Genomic DNA, 25,314 nt, shown 5'->3' with positions numbered 1-25,314 from the left:
TTTCAAAGTCTTCATTGGTATGTTTTATTAATTAGCTTACAGAAATGCATCATATTCAACTTGCTGTGGAAATGTATTAAACATCAGACAACAAAGGCAGTCGACAGTGTGGACACTAGGTATCCTACTATTCAAAATGAATTGAATAATGAAATGTATATATATAAAAAAAACACTGCATAGTCTTCACAATATGAATTAAATATAGCCTACATTGATTCATATTAAAGCTTAAGCTATTCAATCAAAGAGCAGTGAGTGATTTCTATTTTTCTATTGTTGTTTGATTAACTACTGCTGCCCCTTTAAGAACCATATATGGTTTACATCAATATACTCACCAAAATGGTTCTTTTTCGCAGTTTATTGTGCTTAACTCTCTTTAACATCAAACAGTTCCCGCACTGTATTTTTTCATTCATAACAAGACAATAAATTCGCCCTAATGGGAGAAATTCAGTAAAATATACTTCAGACGTTACAATGTTTTTATCAAAGAAGTGCATACTGTTTTCAACAATTCTAAATTTACAGTTACAAAACCAGTTACAGGAAACAGCTATTTAGCTGGATCTTTCTTGGTGTGAATCCTTCTCCTGCTATGTGTCTGTCTCATGCCTTCAGTGACTGCACAAACTCCCTGTAATAATAAACATAGGCATTTGTTTTGCTGCCATTATCAAAGTATTTCTCCAGAGCTATCTTTACTTGCAACATGTTACACCTAGTACCTTGTATCTCTTATGAAAATTCTTTGAAATCTTAAAATTAATAATATTCAGAAGAATAAACCATGACATCACCTTATGATATCTGGCAAACCAGGGTCTTTATATAGCCCATTATGAAGATATCCAAGCGATCCTTTAAATGGTACCAGCTTGACCCGTTCATCGGAGTTCTGGGCCTTTTTTGCGATTCTGTAAATCTGAGCCAGAATAAATGTAATTTAAAGGAAAGATGATTTTCAAATGATATTCCAAATGATTTTTTACAAGGTAAATTAAGTTTCATACACACAAACTCAAACCTCTTGAGCCGAGGTGAAGGGCACTAAATGGTCGTCTTCAGCATGGAGAATCATAATGGGAGTTCTAATTTTCTGCAAACTATCAAAAAAGAAAAAGAAAAGTGAGATGAAAAATTTACAGTGAATTTTCATATTTAACATAACACTGGCATACTATTCCAATCACATTTCTACTCATATTGTTAAATATATTTTAATTACTTTTGTGAAACAATATCACGTACTTCTTATCATTTGGAAATTCCACAATGTTGTTTTTCAGTGGATTGAAAAGGAAAAACTGAATGTATGGGAACTTCCAATAAAACTGGAGAAAAGAAAAGAAGGTACAAATAAGACTTATACGGGTTAGTTCACCCAAAAATCAAAATTCTGTCATTAATTACTCACCCTCATGTCGTTCTACACCCGTAAGGCCTTCATTCATCTTCGGAACACGGAAATAAGATATTTTTAATTAAATCCGATGGCTCAGTGAGGCCTGCATTCAAAGCAATGACATTTCCTCTCTCAAGATCCATAAAGGTACTAAAAACATATTTAAAACAGTTCATGCAAGTTCAGTAGTTCTACCTTAATATTATAAAGCGACGAGAATACTTTTTGTGCGCCAAAAAAAACAAAAACGACTTTTCAACAATATAGTGATATATAGGAAATGTCATTGCTGTGAATGGAGGCCTCACTGAGCCATCGGATTTAATCAAAAATATCTTAATTTGTGTTCTGAAGATGAACAAAGTTCTTACAAGTGTGGAATGACATGTGAGTAATAAATGACATTATTTTCATTTTAGGGTGAACTAACCCTTTATATGTAATAAACTGTGATTAATGACCCATATTATCTTGTGTGATTTGTCCATGTAAAGTCAAATTTTATCAGAATTAAAATGTTCAGATTTTAAGTTAATTTTACTTTGTATGAAAATACCAATTACAACGTTGTGAAAGGAAGGGTTTTAAAAATATCTAAAAATGGTCAATAAAATAAAAATATCTAAAACAAAAATATCTGATACTCATTTGTCAGGAATTGTTTTGCCATGATTTCTAAGATCCTAAATGTTACTTACCCAGGAAAAAGGGTGTTCAAAAATTTGATTAGGTGCCACTCGCCCAGTCAGGAATGCACCCTCAAGTATTATTCCATCAAACTGTTTTCCTGTCAAGAAATGTGCAGTTTTTTAATCAAGAAACTTTCAAGAAACACCATTCCTTCCAGTCAGGAAATGTATAATTACAATATGTGAAGTGTTATACGTTCCTCATGTCTTGTTCAAACTTTTGTGTTACTTCCTGTTTCTGTGCCTATTTTGTAGTCCCTTGTAGTTTTTTGTGTTGATTAGTTCCCTGATTGCTCCCAGGTGTGTCTTGTTAGCTTGTTACCCATTTTTATATACTGTATAGCCCTTGTGTTTCCCTTGTTCCTTGTCAGTCGATGTCTGCTGTGGATTTATATAGACAGATTGTGCCTCAACTCCTCGTGTTACCAGGTTTTCCTGTTGTTGCCTTGTTCATGTTTTTTCAATAAACCCCTCACGTTTAGATCTGCGTTTCCTGCCTCACATTACATCAAGCTTACTATGCTATAGAATGACAAGTGAAAGTAAAAAGCAAGACAACACTGAAGAGACACCAAGACAAATAAGAGCATAAAAATAAGCCAAATTCTTACCTTGCTCCAGTAATTTCACTGCAGTGTTAGTTGATACACTATTGACAAAAGAAAAATACTGCTGTTATAATTTACAGTCATATAGTATTGATTGTCTTTGTTTCTAATATATTAATAGAAGTGGCAAAAGTCAATAAAAAGCAGATTCTACACACCCACTACCAAGCGAGTGCCCCCACACACACACCAGGCTGTTTCCACTGCGTGCCTTAACCCAGTCATACAAGTATAAGGCATCAGTACTCAGACCGGCCTCTGTAGGTTCCCCAGTGGAGTCCCCGAAACCTGACAGATTTTAATACATTTGAGTAAGCAATGGAAACATCATGAAGTTTAAAATGAGTTCTAGTGATTGTGGGCTACAGTGAAGTGACAACATTTTAACCCACCTCTGTAGTCCAACGCCAAGACATGATATCCAACAGCACTCAAGACCTGTATGGCCAAGACACTTCAGTCATTATCACTTTTCAAGTTCTTAGACTTTCTACATAATGAAGTAAGTGAGTTTGCTCACATTTGCAATTCCAATACGGTGGGGTGCAGATCTATTTATTGAGGTACAAAAGTCATGACAGCATCAAGACAAAAGCAAATTATTAACATGTATTTTCAATAAAATGCAAAATGTATCACTTTATTTATTGATTTATTTATTTAGAAGAGAACCAATTTTAAATAGTAGCCTATAACACCATTAAACAAGAAAAATTGCAAAGGAACTCAATGTGGTAATTGTATTTAAGGTGGACAAGTTGATAATATCGTGGTAGTGTTTACACACTTACAGTTTTTATGCTTGGTTTCATTGGACTGTGATATTTTGTTTAAATAGTGAGGTTGCGAAAGGATTGAATGTGGATGTTAAGTGATATGCTGCAGTTGCCCAGCCCAGTTTTTTACTAAGGTAAAGTGCAAAGCAGTGTGAAGTTCAATGCACAAGTTCAATGTTTATGTATATTGTTCAGACATTGCATAGTGTCTGTTTAGCAAATCAAAGGCATACAAATGTAATCTTTAGTGAACAGTGATTCAGAGTCTTAAAATAAAAAGTGTTCTCTTGTATTTTAAGTTGATTAAAAGGTTTCCTGCCTGTTACCCCCATTGCCATGGAGGTAGATGAAAATTGGCGATCCATCCGCCAGAGCTTTCTCATACCACTCTAGATTCTGCCCCTGCGCCTCCTTCCATCTATGTTCAGGTACGGTATACCTATAAATTAGTTACGTATAATGCAAGAACAAAGAAAAAGAAAATATTGACAACCTCAATATTTGTTATTGTTGATTTATAGTTTATATTGTTGTGTATATATGTAACATGTAGTTGTCTTAAAACTAACCACACGCCCACTCTCACTCCCTCCTCTGGTTTGAGGTAGATATTTATAGTGTGATTGAGACCTATATCCGAAGGTCGGCTGAGGTCAACATAGTCTGGAGAAATACACAAATGAATTTACAGGAAAAATCCACAAACTACAGCACATAGAAAATACATCAATATTGGGGAAAAGTTGCATACCAGAGAAGAGATACAGAAGAAATGGTACTGTTGCAGAAAGCACACACACTGAAAGGAGTCCCATTTTAGTCCAAGTCCACACCCACTGAGATCTTAAGAAAAGAAAATGCACAGAATCTTGGTGTAAAAAGGTCAGATTTTTGACCCAATAGGTTGCATTCAAAATGTGGTGAAGACAAATGTATTGTTAAACCATTGCAATGTGTTTTAGTCTTTACCTTTGTTTACAACTCAACTTTGTAGTTGTTGAAGATAAAATGTTTTCTGTTGTAATGGTATGAACTCTGCTGAATTGCACAAATAACCTTCATAGTTTTAGCTTAGTTTTATTCCCGATGTCTTGTGTTGCCTATACACATCAAAGTTTTTTTTTTAAACTTTGCAGATTTAAAGTAAAATTTATAGTCACATTTTAAAGGTTCTCCTCTTTTACAACCATATTCAGGACTTAATGACACATCTGTTAAACATTGCCTGATTTTGTTGCTGTCAGTTTTATGCAGTTGTTATGCAGTCACAAACAAAAACAGGTCTACACTGAATTACTTTTGAAGAAGTCAATACAGCAAATGTGACTTGCCTTGGATGCTCATTTAAATCCTTAGGTTTCTGCAATCTCCCTGCAGACTGAAATTTTCTTTCAGATTTATTGATTCTTCGCTTCATTTTGAAGAGCAGGGAACACTCTCAACGTTTACTTTACACAACTTTGGCAATAATTGGCAAACAAACCGTGCAACTCACGGAAATGGATGGGTGTAAAGAGCAAAGAGCATGGACTGGGCTTATGTGCACACATCTTTTTTTTTTTTTTTTCACTCAAGACATGCTACATAATTTTGGTGTGACTTATGAATATACACTGCTCTTGATAGGCTTTATTTATTTGATCAGTTATGAAAATAAAGCAAAACAGAAATAGATATAATTAAATTCCCACTGTGTAAAGCAATGTCCAAAAACAAATAAGCTTGTTTGTATAGCCATACTTTGCAAAGTATACACATATTGAAACACATTTTTAATAAGTTGTGTATTTTATGGAGAATAACCCAGTTTAGGTTAGATTTATGGTACCAGCCTTCATTAGTAATATTAATGCTGAAATTCTCAATCAGAAGATTACAGTGTCATTATTCATATTCAAAAAAATGTTCTCGCACAAAGCACACTACTCAGCAAAAGTTTATCTCTTGGCTCTCTTTTACAATCCAGATGGCTAAAGTTCTGGCAAAGTTCTCTCAAAGTTATTAACAAACATTCTTTTTTCTGAAACATTTTAGTTGAATTTTTACTCTGAATTTTACTTTTTTTCAGATGGTTCAGAGAACATTCAAAAGTAACATTCCAATACTTGCAAAATAACAAAATAGAGAAAACATTCCCTTAATGTTTTATCTAACATTCACATAAATCGTTTTTAAAACATTTAACAAACTGGATGTTCTGAACGTTCTAAGAACATTCAAATTGAAGTTTTAATAACTTAATGGGAAATATAGCAAAATGTTCTTAGAACATATTTTTTCTGCATCTCTTGGTGGCTTCTTTTACATCTCTTCTCTCCTAATGGACTTGAATGTTTAGACTTGGAGAAGTATCAAGAAGTAACGTACCATTAACATATTGACAAATATATTAATTTACCATTAAAGATTGAAAAGTTGAATTATTTAATTAAATCTGCTTATTTATAAATAGAGAATGTTTACCTACCTATGTTAAACCTGTTTACCTCCTAATTCTGTATACTGCTGAAATAATTTGAGGAAAAAAAACAGGAAGATGAACCTTTATTATATATTCTAAGCGTTCGAGAGCCTTAACTACATCACTTCCTGCTGCTGACGTCGCTACAAAGCATCTTTCAGTCGTGAAACGGGGGATAGTTTCATGTCTGTCAGAGGAACACTGTAAGTTTTAACAGTTCTGTAAGCGGCTTCTGTAGGTTAACATATCTGGTTTAATACTTGGTCATTTGGAGAACCAGCATCTAAGACAAATTACACGTACGTGCTCGCGCGCTAAATTCAAAATGACTTTCGGATTCTACAGACAGTTTTCTGTTTGCTTACATTTAACATCCACCACAACAACGTTATACATGCTTTTGCATTGCGCTGAGTACTTTGCACATATTTGACGTGACACCTGACAGGAAGGGTTTTCATATTTATCATAGTCACATATGAGCGTCTATTCTGTATATAAGTATTAATGAGATAGATAACATTGTCGGGTTGAAAACATCCACGTCCAAGTTTTAAAAGAGTTATTCTTTTTATTCTCCCATACATCCTTATTTGTTATTGTCATTTAGTTTGTTTTCATTTGTTGTTTCCCACAAAGATGCTTCGAAGAACAAGAACAGCAAAGGTGTATAAAGAGCCAGAGACGGATGATGAATCTGATGACACGTGAGTTCCTTTGCTTTGCTTTCACAATCCAACTCAATTTTTTCAAAACAGCTTCCAAGAAGACTAAGATGCAACACTGTGTGCAGTAAAACAATCTCTAGGCTCTTTCTGCCAATAGATTAACAGTGTTGAAAACATGCTCTTGAATTTTAGGTAGTGACATTGTTACAAACTAATGATGTAAAAATACAAGATCGTCTATTTCTTATTCTCCCTGATTGCTGGATAAAATAGAAATCATTTCTTGTTACAGAACAGGCAATCAAAAAGATGACAGTGAGGGGTTAGATGAATGGTTGCCAAATTTAAATAGCAAAGGCAAAACTAAAGGAAGGCACCAGAAGGGGACAGATGAACCTGCTGAAAAGAAAAAAGTCACCAAGAGGGTGGCCAAACCTAAAGAGCCAAAACCTAAAGCAGAGAGGAAGCCAAGAGCTGCACGGGTTCCTAAAGCGAAGAAGGAGAAGACTACTACAGAGCAACAAGCTGAGGATGCAGTTCTACCGAAGCCTGAATCACACCAGCATGTGACAGTCAAAGAAGAGGTAAGTTTTTAGTATTTGACTCGGCAGCAGTAACTGTCTTGTAATAAGTGTACTGTAATTTGCTCTGCATAAAAGCATCTGCTTTTCTAACTAATTACTAAATATGGTATATATACCCTGACTCACGTCAGCAGTTCTAATATAATTTAACCAACACAGACATCATGTACTCAAATCACTTACTTCATTGGGATGTCTAGTGATTCTATAATCTATGTATATTCTATGTTCTATAATTTTATCTCTTGGTTAATTTGGCTAAATTCGACATTTTCAGTACATGCACTACCATTTAGAAGTTTGGAGTCAGTAGCACTTTTTTTTTTTTTTTTTTTTTATGAAATTAATTCTGTTCAGCAAAGAGGCATTAAGTTGATCAAAAGTGATGTTTTAAAAAAAAAAAAATCAAAAAAAAAAAAAAAAAATCACGGTTTCCACAGAAAGATTAACCAGCACAACTGTTTTCAACATTGATAATAATAAGAAATGGAAATTTCTGAAGGATCATGTGACTGAAAACTGGAATTATGGCTGCTATATATTCGGCTTTGCTATTACAGAAATTAATGACACTTTATAATATATTAAAATAGAAAACAGTCATTTTAAATTGCATTAATATTTTACAATATTATTGTTTTACTGTATTGTTGATCAAATAAATGCAGTATTGGTGAGCAGAAGACACTTCTTTAAAAACATTTAAAAAAATCTTTCTGACTTTTGTATGGTAGTATAGCTTGACAATGACATTAGTTAGGCACTTTTCACATCAGCAGATGTCAGCAGTTCTAATATATAATGTACTCAAATTGCTTTCGTTCCATTGCCTTATTTTAGAGGTTGTCCATCAACTTGAGCAGGGAGTTCAGTAATAATGCAGCTGTCCCAGGAGATATGTGTGATGAGGGTCCATCCTCCAGTCAACATTTTCCCAAGATGAAAAAAGAGGAGCCAGATGACAGCTTCACCTTTGAGGAACCGGCTCAGAAGAAGCAGAAGACCACAAACATGCCCCAGGGAAGACCTATAAAACTCAAATCGGGCAATTCCTGTGTGGAAGACTTACAGATGAATTGGGATCCCATTCGGGTGGGTTATTAATTTCTTGAGACATGAAATAGTGATTGACTCTGTGTTGTTTTTGAAATAGTTGGATAAAGGTTGTTAAATGTATTATTATTTGCTATATTGTAAATGCAGTCTTTTTCTTCTCACATAGTACAACTCAAATATTTCAAGACCATTTATTTTTAATCCCATGTTATCTCATGTAGGTTCTTGCTGAGAAGACGGGTGTGGAGCAATGGGTGTGTGTGAACATTGCACAGCTCTTCCAGGAGGAGAACACTATTCCCTTCATGGTGCGCTATAGAAAGGAGCTGATTAACCATATGGATGCAGATGCTGTTCGAGACGTGCAGCTGACTCTTGAAGAGTTACGGTAAGACTGGAAGGACAAGTCAAAAAAAAGAAAAAGAAAAAGTAGACCAGAAAGGATTTTTTTTTTCCCTTTCATTTTCAGACTTGTCTACTAATTAGTGCTGATTTTATATTTTAAGTAACAGGCTTGACATAGTTTAATAAACTCATCTATTTTAATTTTCAAGGAAATGGTTTGTTGTTGCTGGATAAAGTTTTTTATTTAATCATTTTGCAGAAACTGGATGGATGGATTTTTATTTGTATATCCTGACTGCTTCCTTGCAATTAATTAATCTATATGAAAAGGCTTTTAGCAGATGAGTGTCTCCAGTGACACAAAAAGCTGATATTTGAATATGGCTATTAATTGGCTTGAGTTACCTTGATTAGGTTGCTAAAATCAAGTGTGACCTATAGATGGCAGCAGAGATCAAGCTGAGTAATGGGAAAAATTGTTCTCAATGGAACTGTCTGGTGATTCTATAAGGAATTTCATCCAGTCCAGGATTAAATGACAAAGTAAACAAATTTTAACACTTGGTTAATTTGGCTAAATATGACATTTTCTGTTCATAAACTATTGTTCAAAAGTTTGGGGTCAGTAAGACTTTTTTTTTTTTTTTTTTTTAAAGAAATTAATGCATTTATTCAGCAATGATGCATTACATTGTTTAAACAGTAAAGACATGTATAATGTTACAAAAGATTTCTATTTCAAATAAATGCTATTCTTTTGAACTTTCTATTCATAAAAAAAAAATATTTAAAAATGTAGCACAGATTCCTGCCATTACAGGAATTAATTACACTTAGGGCCAGATTTACTAAACAGGGCAAATTAGTGTGAGACTACAATTCCATAAAAGCGCAGATGGGAGTGTTAAGCCCTGCGCATGATCTACTGACGACGGACAAATTAAAGAACACAGACGTAGCCGGATCATTTCCATAATGACCAACGCAATCTACTAAGAGCAGTGCAAATTAGAATCTGGTTTAAGACATGCTTCTTTTGGATAGTAAATAATGACGCAGATACCAGTAAATTGACAAGCACAAAACCTTAGTAAATCACCTTGCCTGATTCATTTAAATAGTCTCCTCCCATAAATTTTGCGTCTGAAAGGGAAACGCCTACAAATGCATATGCAATAATGTAAGCTGCAAAAATAACCCAGTCCACACCTTTTCAGCGTTAGTTTTTCACTGTGCGTCTTTAGTAAATCCTGACAATATTTTTTTTTATGCCACTGGCGCAAGCTGTTAATAAATCTGGCACTTAATATATTAAAATAGAAAACTGTAATTTTAAATTGCATTAATACTTCACAATGTAATTGATTTACTGTATTATTGACCAAAGAAATGCAGCCTTGGTTAGCAAAATAGACTTCTTTCAAAAACATTAAAACATTTTGAACAGTAGTATAACTTGATAATGTAATAGACACTTTTCATAATAAGAAAGCAAACTGAAAAGCAAACAGGATCAACTTAATTTTATGCATGTGTCTTAGGTCAGTGGCCAAGAAGAGCAGATCTGTTATTCAAACACTAAAGAAGGAGGGAGTTCTTACTTCAGAGCTGGAAATGGCTCTGAAGAACTGCACAACAGCTGATGAAATAGACCATGTGGTGAGAACAGAACAAGCTTTTCAGCTTATTTACTTTGAAATAAAATTTTGATCATTTGGTGAGGTTTTTGTCTGTGAGGGATGTAATAATAGCCTATACTTTTGTGTTGTCTTCAGTATGCCCCCTATAAAAAGGGCAGTAAGTTGTCCAAGGCCCGGCGAGCTAAGGAGCTAGGACTGGAACCTGTTGCGCTGGCTCTGCTTCAGGCACCCCAGACACTGGACCTGCAGTCTTCGATCCAGCCCAACACTAAGGGTATCAGTCCTCTGTATACTACTTGCAGCAATCTGCATGTTATATTGGTGCTTGTATGCCAGAGGCCCGTTGCATGAAGCTAGCTGAACAAACTCTGAGTTTCAGAGTAGGTTTATTGTTTGAACCTGGTTCATATCAGGTTCAGTGGGCTCACAACAATGCTCGGTATAAATATTCTCTGGCAACTGAAGTACCAAAATCTGAAGTGCCAATCACATGGAACATAGAGAGCGTCAATTTGAATTACTTCTCGCGAAGTTGAATTACTTCATTAACTAATGTTAATGAAGATTAGTAAATACAGTAACAAATGTATTGCTCATGGTTAGTTCATGTTAGTTAATGCATTAACTAATGTTACCATATTTTTTAATATAATTATTATATTAGTTGACAATTAATATGAATATGTTATTTGAATTATACATAATTAAAGTTTATTTAATATAAACATAATAAAAAATAAGCAGCAAAAGACGGGCAATTTTGTCTTTAAAATTTTTACACTATGAACCGCTTTAGTTTGGAGTGAGAGATATAGGTGGAGTTGCTTTATTGCATCCAAAATATGTCACTTTGCTCACAGCTGATTGGCCCAGTTTTGGTTTGTGATCTCTAACCCAAAATAAAACCTGCTCCGGATCAGGGGTGCTTCTCAAAGCCAACTATGGTCGCAAGTTCCGTTGTTACCAACACAATTCAATCAAACTTGCGACCATAGTTGGCTAACAATGCTTTTGGGAAATGCACCCCAGGTTAGCCATGTAGTGTAAGTTTCCATGCCGGTGAACACTGCTAAACACCATCTTGAGCCCGAAAACCGGAGTTTGCTCAAAGTAATCTCAAATTTAACTGGGTAGGAACTGAAACTGTCTTAATGCAACAGGCCTCAGATGCCACAACTCATTTTTCATGCTTACCCAGAAAGTACATTAATTTAACAATAATAGTTTTTGAAATTGATTTATGGTCCCAACATTGCCTCCTTAATTTCTATATCAAATAAAAAGTGATAAAAGGCATTGAGTCAGTAGAGGGCAGCAAAGGACTTCAATTGTGACATATTTTTCAAGGCATTTCTTCCATTTATATGCATTCTTATGGATTCATTATTATACATGACATTTACATTATTATATAACTGTGGAATATTTGTATTGTAAACATTTGCAGGAGTCAGAGCTATTCAACACTTTCAACCAAAGCAATGCAGTTCTCATCAGTTAATGCAGGGTCACTGATAACTGTGAATATTATGTGACATTTCAGCTGTTTTGCTTCCTGTGTGTAGGGTTGTCGACCCTGGATGAGGTGACCACGGGTGTACAGGAGATCCTGGCAGATATGATTGCAAAGGACAAAGAGACTCTCACCTATGTCCAGTCACTGTGAGACACTTCAGCAAACCCAATATTTGCTGCTACTCTCCAGTCTCTCTTAATTATTATCTTTCTATTATATATTAATCTTTTTGTTTTACTCTCTTGTCATTATGAATCTCCACTTACATTTTCTAACCTGTCAGTCCCAATTATGTGTGTATGTTTGACTCTGCATACATGTATGCTCTCAGGTGTGACAGGAGTGCAGTGACCATTCACTCATCAGTGTCTAAAACAGCCCTGAAAGAACAGCAACCACAGCAGGGCAATCAGAAGAACAAACCGAAGGACATTGCCAAGTTCAGCCTGTATACTGACTTCACCTGCGACGTCCAGCGTATCCAGCACCATCAGGTATAGTCACCTCTTATCTTGTGCCATACCAGATTCTTTGTGTGCAGATAGGACACTTTTAGATCTAAAAACTTTTTATTTTTATCTTCCTTTCATTCAGAGATTTGAATATCATGCTGTGATATCACTTTCTTGGCAAATTACACAAATGCCTGTTCCACAGTAATATGTTAAAACTGCTATTTCATTATCTTCATTATGATAACATTTCTTGCCCTGTGGTCAAAAATTTGGTTTGTTTTTCTTTTGGTCTATTTGTCATTTTTATCAATGCGAATATTGGAGAAAGGACAGAAAATCATTGGGAAAGGAAGGGGTAGTGGCTAATATCAGTGTTATTTTAGTATCATTAGAAGTATTATTATTATTATTATTATTATTATATAATATATTATTATACATGCTTATTATACATATATTATGTTATTATATTATTTTTTTCATATATATATATATATATATAATTTAAATATTAGTTAACAATTACAACACTGGCTAACATACACTTACGTAGTGATGTAGTATTACCAAAAAAATCATACTATTCATCTTTTCTCAATCGTTAAAATATTGGAGCCTGGGACTTAAAATGCCAGGACTACGTATTAACACTACCAGCCAAAAGTTTGGACAGCCACATTTAAAGTTCTTTAAAGATATTAAAAATCTTTTAAACCTCCCTTCTCATCTAAATGCTTCTGCTATTTTTGTAGACTGATATAAATTGTGCCTGCATATGAATTTCTTTGAAAAACAAAATTTTAATTCCATTCTGAATAAGTTGGAGTGGATAGTAAGGAGCTAACAAGTGTCCAGCATATACTTCACTACTATGCAAAAAGCATCTCAGGATACAGCTCATGAAGTCTCTGCATAGGGTGGACACTTTGAAAAAGCTGAAATGTACTAATTTTGATTTATTTAACATTTTTAGTCACTACATAATTCCCATACTTGTGTTATTAAGGGGGATTTCACACCGGCAGTTTAGTTCGAAACGGGGTACAGTTCGCATGAAAAATTGCTAATGTGAAAGCTGTCATGTGAACCTGGGTGCGCAACGGGGTACCGAACCCGAGACTACCTGAAGGAGGTGGTCTGAGTTCGGTTGGACTCGAACTGTGCCGCGGTTCGTGTGAATATGAAAGCTACACTCGAGTGCGCACTTGTTCAGAAAGTAAAGTAACCTGCACATGCGTTTCAGCCGATTATAATATATTTACTTCAATAAAACACATGTAAGAGATGATAGTGTTGATGATTTATCTTGGATTCGAACAGGAGTGAGCCTGCAGTGTATTCGCGTTTTGTGAGCGCAATCAGAGCGGCAAATGAATGGTAATCAGCTGTTTCCTTAAAATAGTCTGTTTGCAAGCAGCGGAAAACCGTCTACATGCGACGCCCATACAGGAAACCCAAGTGTCGTTTACTCTGCTGCACACAATAGCACCAAATTAATATTAAAAAAACAACAACTGAATTTTCTGACCCGCGTTCTGTTTTCTATCATGCGCCGTGCACGTCTGTGATGACGTAAGATGAACGCAAATGCACCAGGGTTCGATAGAATCAATTTGAGTGTGAAACCAGACCAACGCTGCGGGAGGCACCAGGAACAATCGCGCCCGGGCTCGGACCGTGGCAAACGAGCCCAGTGTGAAAACCCCCTTAGATTTCATGGCTGTTCTATTATTCTAAAATAGTATGAAGGTCATAATAAACAATGAGTAGGTGTGTCCAAACTTTTGACAGCTACTGTATATGTACACACTCGAGCACAATCCACCACTCCACACACACTGACAGTGTTGTTCCACATACACAGGTCCTCGTGCCACTCTTCAGAGCTCTTCGGTCATCGCAGTTTAACTGAATGTGTTTGTTTCAATGGTGTCCCCTTCCCCCTCTCTCACTTCATGGCTACCCGCTTACTCAGAGTTGGTTATGGGCCACATGTCACAGTGACTCAGTCATCCTTTTCTCCCTGTATTCGTCTCTTTCACCCTGTTCCCTATCCCCCAGTCATTCCCTATCTCCCCCTCTTAACATATGTGACACGTCCCCATCCACGTGCCTGTGGATTAAAGGCTAGGATTGACAGACACTGCTTCATGATGACAGCCGCTCATGGGCTCTGTGAGGAAGGAGGGGGATCAGGGCGTGAGGGTGAGAGGGAGAGAGACAAAGAGCGAAAGAGAGGCTGAATGAGTGAGTGAATGAGTGCTGGCGAAATCTCCTGTGAAGCATACAGTTTACCCGTTGTTAATCTGCTGACGTGGTTTGTCAGTGAGTGTTAATTTGAGTTTGCCGTGACCTGTGAGCTGTCACACTCGGGCTAAAATGAACCTTTTCGTGGTTTTGCTAAGGAACAGTGTGGAATGTATTTTGACAGGAGGCATGTGTATACACACATACTTGCTTGTTTAATTTAACACATCAGTTGTGAGAGTGTATTAAGGACAGATGTGTGTGCGTGTGGGTTCCACACGCATATCGAAAGGGTGAACCGGTTGGTGAAAGGATTTGTTGGTCTTGGTGATGCCATCATTAACAGAGGGTACATTGTGAAAATTAGGCAAAATGTATGCATTTTTATTCAAGTTCAACTCCAGATTGATATGTCTACACTAGTGGTTTAACTGACTGTTGAAAAATGTTACATATTGAAAGATGAATAGAAATATAACTTCATTTGATGAGTTTAAATACATTTTATTTTAACTTAACTTATTTTAAGTTAATGAACTTATTTATAGTTTATATATATATATATACAGTTGCCCTCAAGTTTACATACCCCTTGCAGAGTCTGCGAAAATGTTCATTTTAATGAAATAAGAGGGATCATAAAAATTGAATGTTATTGTTTTATCTAGTACTGTCCTTAATAAGCTATTTCACATAACAGATGTTTATATATAGTCCACAAGACAAAATAATAGCTTAATTTATAAAAATGAACCTGTTCAAAAGTTTACATACCCTTGATTCTTATGCTGCCTTCATGTGCTATCGGAATTATCGTAAATACGAGTTTCCTAGGTAAAAATTGCACACGAACGCTCTTTGATGTCGTGTTTACCACTGGGAAGTTCGGAAATAATTTTGATACCTAAATTCATGAGATGGGCGTGCCATAAACTTTAAACATGGTGGAGGGGAGAACTACTGTTGTGACAGGTATGATTTATAAGAATCACACCTGTCACCCCATCACACCTGTCACCCCCCACAACAGCTAGATCATCTTGTCTTGTGATTAATGTAGTGCATATTTACATATGAATAATCATTTGAACCATATTGTATGTTTTATACACAGCGAAAATAGCTGTATTTGACCGAAATTACAGAATCGTCAGCAAGCAGAGTATCTCGATAGCATTGTGAATGATTATGATTGTCAGTGCATGGGACACTACATATAATTTTGGTTTTAATAAGATTTTCCCAATAAATAGGCAAGAATAAACCGGGTGTCCTCCATGATTCCTGCTCATTCCAACAACAAAGCACTTGAATGCAAAAAGCTCATAATCACTACTTCTGAAGTGGGAATTATGAAATTTCTCATAGCACGTGAAGGCAGCATTACTATACTGTGTTGTTACCTGAGTGATCAACCACTGTTTTTTGTAATAGTTGTTCACGAGTCCCTTGTTTGTCCTGAGCAGTTAAACTGCCCAGTGTTTGTCAGAAAAATCCTGGTCCAGGTCCTGCAGCAGATTCTTTGGTTTTCCAGCATCTTCTGCCAGTTTGAACCCTTCTCAGCTGTGGCTGTATGATTTTGAGATCCATCTTTTTACACTGAGGACGATTGAGGAACTCATATACAACTATTGCAAAAGCTGCAAACATTCACTAATGCTCCAGAAGGAAACATGATGCATTAAGAACCAGGGGGTGTAGACTTTTTTTTAATTGGATGATCAGGATAAATTGTACTTTTTTTTTTTTTGTCTTCTGGGAAACATGTAAGTATTTTCTGTAGCTGGAGGGCAGTAATAAATGAAAAATATGATCTTTAAACAAAGTAAGAAAAACTTGCATGTCATGGATGAGATTATTAACGTTACTTTAGTATGAAGCAGAGCAGGGCCGAGTGCGTATGTGGGGTAACGCAGCGCTGTGTATCATATTAAATTTGAGTGTGTTGAAAATTATTTTATGATGTTACTCACTTGTTGCACACTGCAGTAAGCTTAATCGATATTAGAATTTAATACATGCTGGATGGCTTGTGTTGTTAAATGTCATGCAATTAATTTTAAAACATATTGTATGACTGAAAGAATGCTGTGTTACTGTTAGTAAAAATAAAGCTGCATCTGATTATTCTATGTTAGCCACTTGACAAAATACTGTTGTCTCTGAGGCATGATAAAAACATGGTACTTGCGGAAAATCAAGAAAATAAGATTCAAACAATAAGACTAAACGTGCTAAAGCAAGAGATCATATTTATTTTGTATGGAGAATGATCATTGTTGTATTTTGAGCCCCATGTTGTGTATGTTTGTTTTTCTGTACATGCAAAGATAGGAAGTGAAAAGTTCACCCGTTCTTTCTGTTTTTGTAGAGGCCATCCTTTATTGCTCTGTTCCATGGCAATGCAGTTGCCTTTATTTGGAGAAAAAATATTGAATCGGAATAGCTCACTCTTTAAAATAATATTCATTTCTGTCGCTTACATTCCTCATATTTTTCCAATTATGATTTCATTGTTTTTGAGGAACATGATATGTTGAATATTTAGACTAAACTTTTCCCCCTTCTCTGTTTTGAAAATGTCATGTTTTGGACTGGCATGTCTTACAGCAGGAGAAATATGACACTAAACTAAATCTGAAAAAATGGGTTTTTAAAATGGCTGATTTTTCTTATTTTTGTCTTTTCAGTGACAAGTGTTATATTGAATCTTTATTTTTTGCACACATTCTCTTTTTTCCAGTTTATCAGCTTTGTTTGTATGTGACAAACATAATTTTAATACTGGTTGTGTGATATGACAAACAGGAGTGATTTTTTTGGATATCTGTGCGGCCTGTTTTTAACAGCTGTTTTTTTTTTTTTTTTTTTTTGGTAGAAATGTGTCCTCCATGAATATAAAAAGCCATGCTTGCTTGTATTTTTAGGGTATGTTTGTTTTTTCTCAGTGTAGTCCTGCTGTGGTAATTTTACACATGGCATGATTCAGACCAGTTGGTTTAATGTATGCATTACTATTAATATTATATTATTATTAATATATATCCAATAACTACACAGGGCTAAGTTAGAAATGACACAGTGTATGGAGAAAAGTTTGATATTTGTTTTGACATTTCCCTCATCTCATGCAAAACTTCAAATGCGATAAACATCGCATGAGAAAACCCAAGTAAACAGCTGCCTTAGGGTGTTGAAATGCCAAAATATGGAAATATAATTTTCATCATATTTCTGGCTGCATTAATTCACGTCTTGATCGGACCATTAGCTGTTGAGCGGTGCAGAGGGGGCGGATGCCTGCTCTGTGGTGGGGTGTGTGTTTGTGTAGGGGGTTGGTGGCATTTGTCAGCTCGGTTCTTCCGCTTGGAGTCCAGATTGATGGGTCATCTTTTCCTTCTTGTTTCCTTTCAAAAGGTTTTCCTCAGAAAAGGTCAGATACTTAAAACTATTTGCTTCACAGCATGTCACTTCCCCTTACAGGGTCAGTAAGGGAAAAGTGAGAGAGGCACAGAGCTTTTTGGTGCGACACGAGTGCGTCTTAGTGCGCACTGACTTGTTTTAGGAGAGAACGGGAGGGGGTGGTACCGACGGTGCACTACCGTGCCTCGCCTTGTGTCGGCTGTCTCTACAGGTTACTCTCTTGTTTCAGACGTTAGCCATTAACCGTGGGGAGAATCTGAAGATTCTGACAGTGAAGGTCAACATCCCCGACTGGGTGAAGAATGACTTCTGTAGGTGGTGCGTCAACGTCAGGTCAGCACACACCCAACAGTGTTCATACATGCACCACACCTCATCTTCTTACTTTCTTCCTCATGGTCTGGCCCAATGCCGTTGGGTTGGGAACTGACTTTTACGCTGCCAGGTGTTAAAGATTATCTATGGGTTTTGATACTGATGTAGCTCTTTCCAATATGCCTCAGACCTCATTTCTTTAAAAAAATGTTTTTGATAATGTAAAAAAAAAAAATATTGGTTAAATGTATTTAGTGAATATTAATAAACTTATCTCCATATAAAAAGAGAAGATCATATTGTAAGCTCAACCTAATATTACACAAATTAAAAAAGCTCTTTGGAAGTTACATTAAATATAATAACCATCAACATACTACATGAACAAATGGTAACACTTTATTTCAATAGTCCGCTTTGTTTTTTTAGTTACTATAAGTAACTTTGCAACTACATGTCAACTAGCAGTCTTTAGAATATTAGTAGACTGTCTCCTTAATATCTGCTAACACTTTATTTTGATGGTCCACCAACAGACATTCTACTGACTATAAGTACCTTTGCAACTACAATTTTTTCTACTAACCCAAACCTGGCAGTCTACTAATACTTTTATGAGAGTTAGTTGACATGTAGTTCAAAGTTATTTATAGTTGGTAGAATGCCTAAAGTGGGTCATCGAAATAAAATGGAACCTGATTTTTTTTTTTTTTAAATAAAAATAATTATTTGTATTTTAATTTGAATGTAACATTTTTCTCATATATTTTTTTTTTATAAGTAATTACTTTCATTTGAAGGAAGTTTATTTTTATTTAATTAGTATTTAATTTATTTTAGTAATTTTTTAAAACATTTTTACATTAAAAAGTCATTGTGCCAAAATTGATTTTTCATTAAAAGAAATATTTCAACTGCAATGAAAAGCACCTTGTTCTCAAAAAGATAATTAGTTGTCTCCGTGATTACTTACACATTTAAACTTAGAAGTAATTATTTCCGTTAATTATTTAACTGTAGTTAGTACACAATCATGTCATATTTTGAATACACTTAATAGTGTTTTGTTTTTGGGAGGCTGTATGAGTATGTGAACTGTCTATCAAGACTATATCTGCTGTTTGACTTAAAGATGGAGGCCACAGGGATTTGCACGGCCAGAACTCATGACAATTTTGAAGAATGCTGCTGAAGATTCCTACAAGAGATTCATTCTGCCCTTTCTCAGTCGAGGCTACAGGTTTGTTCTCACAAAATAGCTTATTTTCTTTACACTGAACGCAAATATGCATTGCCTCCTCTTTTTCTTCTTGTCCCAGGACTAAGTTGACTGCTAGTGCAGAAAAAGAGTCCATTGCCATGTTTGTTCGTAATCTGCGTCAGCGTCTTCTGATGTGTCCTGTGCGTGGGAAAATCATCATGGGAGTGGACCCAGGGTTTCACCACGGCTGCAAACTGGCAATCCTGTCTCCTACCAGTAAGACACCATGTGTAAATGTGTAATGAACTTGGATTAAATTGTATATGCACACAAACACAGACATAATATTGTATATTATTAGTACAAATTAAAATAACTGTTCTTACTGTTCTGTTCTTAATTAATTTTTTTTAATTTAATGTTAAAAACAATTTTTGTTCCTGAATATATTTTTGAAAACATGATACATTTTTTTTTTCTAGGATTCTTTGATTAAAAAGTTCAAATGAACTGGATTTATTTGAAATACAAATCATTTTTTTACCAAAATAAAAACAAAATAAAAGCATAAAAATGTGTCCTTGCTGAATAAATGTTTTAATTTCTTTTAAAAAAAGTTACTTAGGCAAAACCTTTAAATGGAAGTGTTTCCACAAAATTATTAAGCAGCAAAAACTGTTTTCAGCGTTTATAATAACATGAAATGTTTCTTGAGCAGCAAATCAGCATATTAGAATGATTTCTGAAGGATCATGTGACACTGAAGACTGGAGTAATGATGCTGAAAATTCAGCTTTGCCATCACAAGAATAAATTATATTTAAAAATGTATTCAAATAGAAAATAGTTATTTTAAACTGTAATAATATTTTGCAATTTTACTGTTTTTACTGTATTTTTGATAAAAAAAAAAAACCTTGGTGAGTGTAATAGACTTCTTTCAGAAACATTACAAAAAAAATCTGAATTCTTCCAAAGAAAAAGTAAAACTAGAAAGATATTAAAAAAAGATTAATTTAATAAACAATGATACAATATTTTAGAACAATTGACAAAAATACCTGCAGATCATGCATGTGTTTTTGTCAATTGGTTCTAAAGGTTTTGGGAGAAAATGAAGAAAGATGCTTTTTCTTTGTCTTAATATTTTACTGTAAAATTGTAATCAATATGTTTTATTATAACTTGAAGTTGTTTATTTAATTTATCTTTTATAATATTTTTCTAGTTTTTCTTTTGGCTGTCAACTAACAATCTGATTAATAATCTAATAGTAATGGATAGTTATGGTAAATTTAAGCTGATGTTTTGAAATCTTTGTAATCAACCAAATATAGACTAGTATTGAAATGGACCAACATAGTCATAATGAACTTTTGCCTCTTAATTGTAATTGCTTTTAGTTTAGTGCAGCATAATTTTAAAGTTGATGAAGGAGAGTGTCTGATTGGCAGGTGTGATGAGAATGCCCATTGTGTCCTCTCAGTGCGTGGAGCTGCACGCTGTGCCCTGTGTGCCCCGCGTCCAGGCGACTGATCGGCCTGGCGGGTGTGTGTCAGGTGGCATTGCCATATTTGCCCTCTGCCCTGCAGCAGCACCACACGCAAACCCAGCTTGACTGTGACATGTCTGTGGGTGTGTAGTCACATGACCTGCCGGGCTCTTGAGGTGTCTATTGCTATTAGACTGCCTCTGTCAGGCTGACAGAAAATGGTAGCCGTATTGTCTGAGGAGAGGGGAACAAGGTGGAGACAAAAAATTGAAGGGGAATCGAATGAGAGTCTGCTGTATATACAAGATGATGATGATGATGATGATGATGTATTGTTAAGTTGATTTCCACACAAAATCTAGTCGCATGTGTCCTCTACTGTCCTGACATATCTCCTCTTTTTATTCTTTCCTCAGGTCAGATCCTGCACACAGATGTGGTGTACCTCCATGGCTCAGCTAAACACAAAGAGGCAGAAAAACTGCGCCATCTTATGTTCAAACACAGGTATTGCAATCATAGTGATGACACTGAGCAGTTTGTAGGCACCATAAAGATCTATGAATAACTTGATATTTTTGTTCTCCCACAGCTGTCAAACCATTGTCATAGGAAACGGCAAAGCATGCAGGGAGACTGAAGCCTTCTTTACAGACCTAATTAAACAGCGCTTCTTCAACCCCATGGATGTGTCCTACTGGTATGACATTTCCCTTTTTAAAAAACAGAGCAGACCACTGAGCAGTACAGCAGATGTTATTCTCCTGAGAGTTGCTTAGCAGTTTTTGGCTGCGTTTGTTTGAGGTCACATCAGGCTCTTGTACAGTCTTAGTGCAATTGCAGCTTGAAATTTGAAAATTTTTCATCAATAAACTCTACTGAGAGCGAAAATAGCAACTGTACAGCAAGGTACGCAGAAAAGGAGCAAAGGAAATGGTGCCGGTCTGGAATGTGTTACTCTTGCGGGTTTTAAATGGTATCTGGACCTTGTTTGACTGTCTCTAATTAAAAACAAATATTTCTCACCGCCCTTCAAACCAAACCAGTCCAACGTGTTTTCCTCCAACCCAAATAAAGACTGGATCTGGGATTGTCTCTTTCTCCTTCTAGCTAGACTCTTGTTTGTTGACTTTTGGTTCTGACTGGAGAGCTGCCCAGAACCGCTCTGAAGTGGCCGTTTATGGCATACACTGATGGGGGTTTTCATTAAAGCTCTCCGCATCCCTTAGCACAGCTCAGATGGGTTGCCAGGTCTGCCTCAATAGTTCTCTGCAAAGCATGATGTGTCAAAATTGACATTCAAGGCACTCCACAAGTGGATCCATTTCAACCTACATTCTAAAATGAAAGTGGAAGATTTGAGATTTCCAAATTGGCAGTGCATCGTCAACTGTTATGGCGGGCATGCCAGGCAGTTTGAACTTTGTTTCCTGTCCTGGTAACCACAGCCAAGTATTTGTACAAGCAGGGTGCGAGTTGAAATAAACGATACTTTAAAACTGCATGCTTAAATGTTCCATTAAGTGGAGAAATGGATCTAGTAGCTGTATTTGCATGAAATGCTTGAACACGACGTGTTCTCGCTTGTTGTATTCCTCATTTTTAAGTCGCTTTGGATAAAATTGTCTGCTAAATGAATAAATGTAAAAGAAACATGGAGCAGTTACATGTACAGTGGGTACGGAAAGTATTCAGACCCCCTTAAATTTTTCACTCTTTGTTATATTGCAGCCATTTGCTAAAATCATTTAAGTTCTTTTTTTTTCCTCATTAATGTACACACAGCACCCCATATTGACAGAAAAACACAGAATTGTTGAAATTTTTGCAGATTTATTAAAAAAGAAAAACTGAAATATCACATGGTCCTAAGTATTCAGACCCTTTGCTGTGACACTCATATATTTAACTCAGGTGCTGTCCATTTCTTCTGATCATCCTTGAGATGGTTCTACACCTTCATTTGAGTCCAGCTGTGTTTGATTATACTGATTGGACTTGATTAGGAAAGCCACACACCTGTCTATATAAGACCTTACAGCTCACAGTGCATGTCAGAGCAAATGAGAATCATGAGGTCAAAGGAACTGCCTGAAGAGCTCAGAAACAGAATTGTGGCAAGGCACAGATCTGGCCAAGGTTACAAAAAAAATTCTGCTGAACTTAAGGTTCCTAAGAGCACAGTGGCCTCCATAATCCTTAAATGGAAGACGTTTGGGACGACCAGAACCCTTCTTAGAGCTGGCCGTCCGGCCAAACTGAGCTATCGGGGGAGAAGAGCCTTGGTGAGAGAGGTAAAGAAGAACCCAAAGATCACTGTGACTGAGCTCCAGAGATGCAGTCGGGAGATGGGAGAAAGTTGTAGAAAGTCAACCATCACTGCAGCCCTCCATCAGTTAGGGCTTTATGGCAGAGTGGCCCGACGGAAGCCTCTCCTTAGTGCAAGACACATGAAAGCCCGCATGGAAGGACTCCAAGATGGTGAGAAATAAGATTCTCTGGTCTGATGAGACCAAGATAGAACTTTTTGGCCTTAATTCTAAGCGGTATGTGTGGAGAAAACCAGGCACTGCTCATCACCTGTCCAATACAGTCCAAACAGTGAAGCATGGTGGTGGCAGCATCATGCTGTGGGGGTGTTTTTCAGCTGCAGGGACAGGACGACTGGTTGCAATCGAGGGAAAGATGAATGCGGCCAAGTACAGGGATATCCTGGACGAAAACCTTCTCCAGAGTGCTCAGGACCTCAGACTGGGCCGAAGGTTTACCTTCCAACAAGACAATGACCCTAAGCACACAGCTAAAATAACGAAGGAGTGGCTTCACAACAACTCCGTGACTGTTCTTGAATGGCCCAGCCAGAGCCCTGACTTAAACCCAATTGAGCATCTCTGGAGAGACCCAAAAATGGCTGTCCACCAACGTTTACCATCCAACCTGACAGAACTGGAGAGGATCTGCAAGGAGGAATGGCAGAGGATCCCCAAATCCAGGTGTGAAAAACTTGTTGCATCTTTCCCAAAAAGACTCATGGCTGTATTAGATCAAAAGGGTGCTTCTACTAAATACTGAGCAAAGGGTCTGAATACTTAGGACCATGTGATATTTCAGTTTTTCTTTTTTAATAAATCTGCAAAAATGTCAACAATTCTGTGTTTTTCTGTCAATATGGGGTGCTGTGTGTACATTAATGAGAAAAAAAAAAATGAACTTAAATGATTTTAGCAAATGGCTGCAATATAACAAAGAGTGAAAAATTTAAGGGGGTCTGAATACTTTCCGTACCCACTGTATATGAAAACACATGAAAGCACTGTGTGGAGTATGGTATCATTATTTTAATTTAAATTTATTTATATTTTCCCTTGAAGTGGAGAGGAAAAAAAATTAACTTATAATAAAGTTAATTTTTTGTGCCAAACATAATCAAAATATTGATATTAATATTGATATTTCACCCTTTTTCTGACCCTTAAACTTCCCATTTTTTTGCCTTTGAGACTCAACACACAAGAATGATTCCATAGAATGCTTACACATACATGGACCTGACTTACTTTTGGAGATTAATAATGCCAAAGTTGTGATAGTTAATGTATTGCATTGTACACTACTAAATTTAGGGTTGGTTTTTAGAGTTGGTTAAGATATATATATATATATATATATATATATATATATATATATATATATATATATATATAATTTTTTTTTTTTTTTTTGAAAGAAGTCGCTTTATGCTCACCATGGCTGCATTTAAAAATAGTAATATTGTGAAATATTATTACAATTTAAAATTACTTTTTTCTATTTTAATATATTTTAAAATGTAATTTATTCCTGTGAGGGCAAAGCTGAATTTTCAGGATCATTACTCCAGTCTTCAGTGTCACATGATCCTTCAGAAATCATTCTAATATGCTGATTTGGTGCTCAAGAAACATTTCTGATTATTATCTATGTTGAAACAGTTGTGCTGCATATTTTTTTTTAAGGATTCTTTGATGAATAGAAAGTTCAAAAGTACAGCATTTTTACAGAAAATTTATATAACAATATAAATGTCTTTACTTTCACTTTTGAACAATTTAATGTGTCCTTGCTGAATAAAAGTATTAATTTCTTTCTTAAAAAAAAAAAACAAAACAAAAAAATCTTACTGACATCAAACTTTTGAAAGGTACTTTGGAAGTGTAGATGAATTTTGTGGTATTGTGTTTTAGGTGTTAAGTTTGTTAGGAAATATGTACTTTTTTTTTCATTCCCTTTTGAAAGTTCATCTCCACTTTGCACTTTGTGCATCACTAGTCAATTAAACTGGTGGCTTCATTTGCACCGTCTGCTATCTGTCTCCCCACTCCTCAGCTTGTTCAGAAATAAATCATCATCCGTTGCCCCACCTACATCCCTTGCTCCCTCCCTTCTGTCCC

At 35.8% G+C, this 25,314-nt stretch overlaps 2 protein-coding genes across 7 annotated transcripts in view; one reads left to right on the top strand and one right to left on the bottom strand.

Annotated features, from left to right (window-relative positions):
- On the bottom strand, nt 1–6,072 carry LOC127525069 (lysophosphatidylserine lipase ABHD12-like). Of its 3 annotated transcripts, XM_051917302.1 has the most exons (14): nt 4,813–4,949; nt 4,451–4,516; nt 4,233–4,324; nt 4,051–4,144; nt 3,801–3,920; nt 3,226–3,256; nt 3,098–3,143; nt 2,864–2,993; nt 2,709–2,746; nt 2,107–2,195; nt 1,255–1,337; nt 1,031–1,109; nt 804–928; nt 1–640 (listed from the first exon to the last, which is right to left on the bottom strand). In XM_051917302.1, exons 1-14 carry the CDS (start codon nt 4,896–4,898, stop codon nt 613–615), a joined length of 1,107 nt encoding a protein of 368 aa, XP_051773262.1. In that variant the 5' UTR covers nt 4,899–4,949; the 3' UTR covers nt 1–612. The 3 variants fall into 3 exon arrangements, with proteins under 3 accessions (XP_051773262.1, XP_051773264.1, XP_051773263.1); XM_051917304.1 differs by lacking the exons at nt 4,451–4,516; nt 4,813–4,949 and adding an exon at nt 5,949–6,072; XM_051917303.1 differs by lacking the exon at nt 4,451–4,516 and having other exon boundaries at nt 4,813–4,980.
- srbd1 (S1 RNA binding domain 1) overlaps nt 6,033–25,314 on the top strand; it is a 62,774-nt gene continuing 43,492 nt past the window's right edge. For all 4 annotated transcript variants that reach the window (XM_051917300.1, XM_051917299.1, XM_051917298.1 and 1 more), the window contains exons 1-14: nt 6,033–6,145; nt 6,582–6,649; nt 6,903–7,194; nt 8,035–8,286; nt 8,472–8,638; nt 10,137–10,254; nt 10,371–10,509; nt 11,801–11,897; nt 12,083–12,245; nt 18,106–18,209; nt 19,324–19,431; nt 19,511–19,668; nt 21,301–21,391; nt 21,477–21,584. In XM_051917300.1, the coding sequence (XP_051773260.1) occupies nt 6,582–6,649; nt 6,903–7,194; nt 8,035–8,286; nt 8,472–8,638; nt 10,137–10,254; nt 10,371–10,509; nt 11,801–11,897; nt 12,083–12,245; nt 18,106–18,209; nt 19,324–19,431; nt 19,511–19,668; nt 21,301–21,391; nt 21,477–21,584 (1,865 nt within the window). In that variant the 5' untranslated portion in view covers nt 6,033–6,145. The remainder of the gene's footprint in view (nt 6,146–6,581; nt 6,650–6,902; nt 7,195–8,034; nt 8,287–8,471; nt 8,639–10,136; nt 10,255–10,370; nt 10,510–11,800; nt 11,898–12,082; nt 12,246–18,105; nt 18,210–19,323; nt 19,432–19,510; nt 19,669–21,300; nt 21,392–21,476; nt 21,585–25,314) is intronic.

This window comes from Ctenopharyngodon idella, chromosome 13, assembly GCF_019924925.1.
Source record: "Ctenopharyngodon idella isolate HZGC_01 chromosome 13, HZGC01, whole genome shotgun sequence".
Classification (NCBI taxonomy): Eukaryota; Metazoa; Chordata; class Actinopteri; order Cypriniformes; family Xenocyprididae; genus Ctenopharyngodon; species Ctenopharyngodon idella.
Note: the sequence above shows the minus strand (reverse complement) of the source record. Positions and strands in the feature narration are given on the sequence as shown.

Coding starts and splice junctions, on each gene's coding strand:
- LOC127525069 (XM_051917302.1), bottom strand. CDS start 4,898: ATGAAGCGAAGAATCAATAAATCTGAAAGAAAATTTCAGTCTGCAGGG. Junction 2,747..2,863: donor GGGCACTCGCTTGGTAGTGG/GTGTGTAGAATC, acceptor TTTTGTCAATAG/TGTATCAACTAACACTGCAG. Junction 1,110..1,254: donor GAATTTCCAAATGATAAGAA/GTACGTGATATT, acceptor CTTTTTTGATAG/TTTGCAGAAAATTAGAACTC.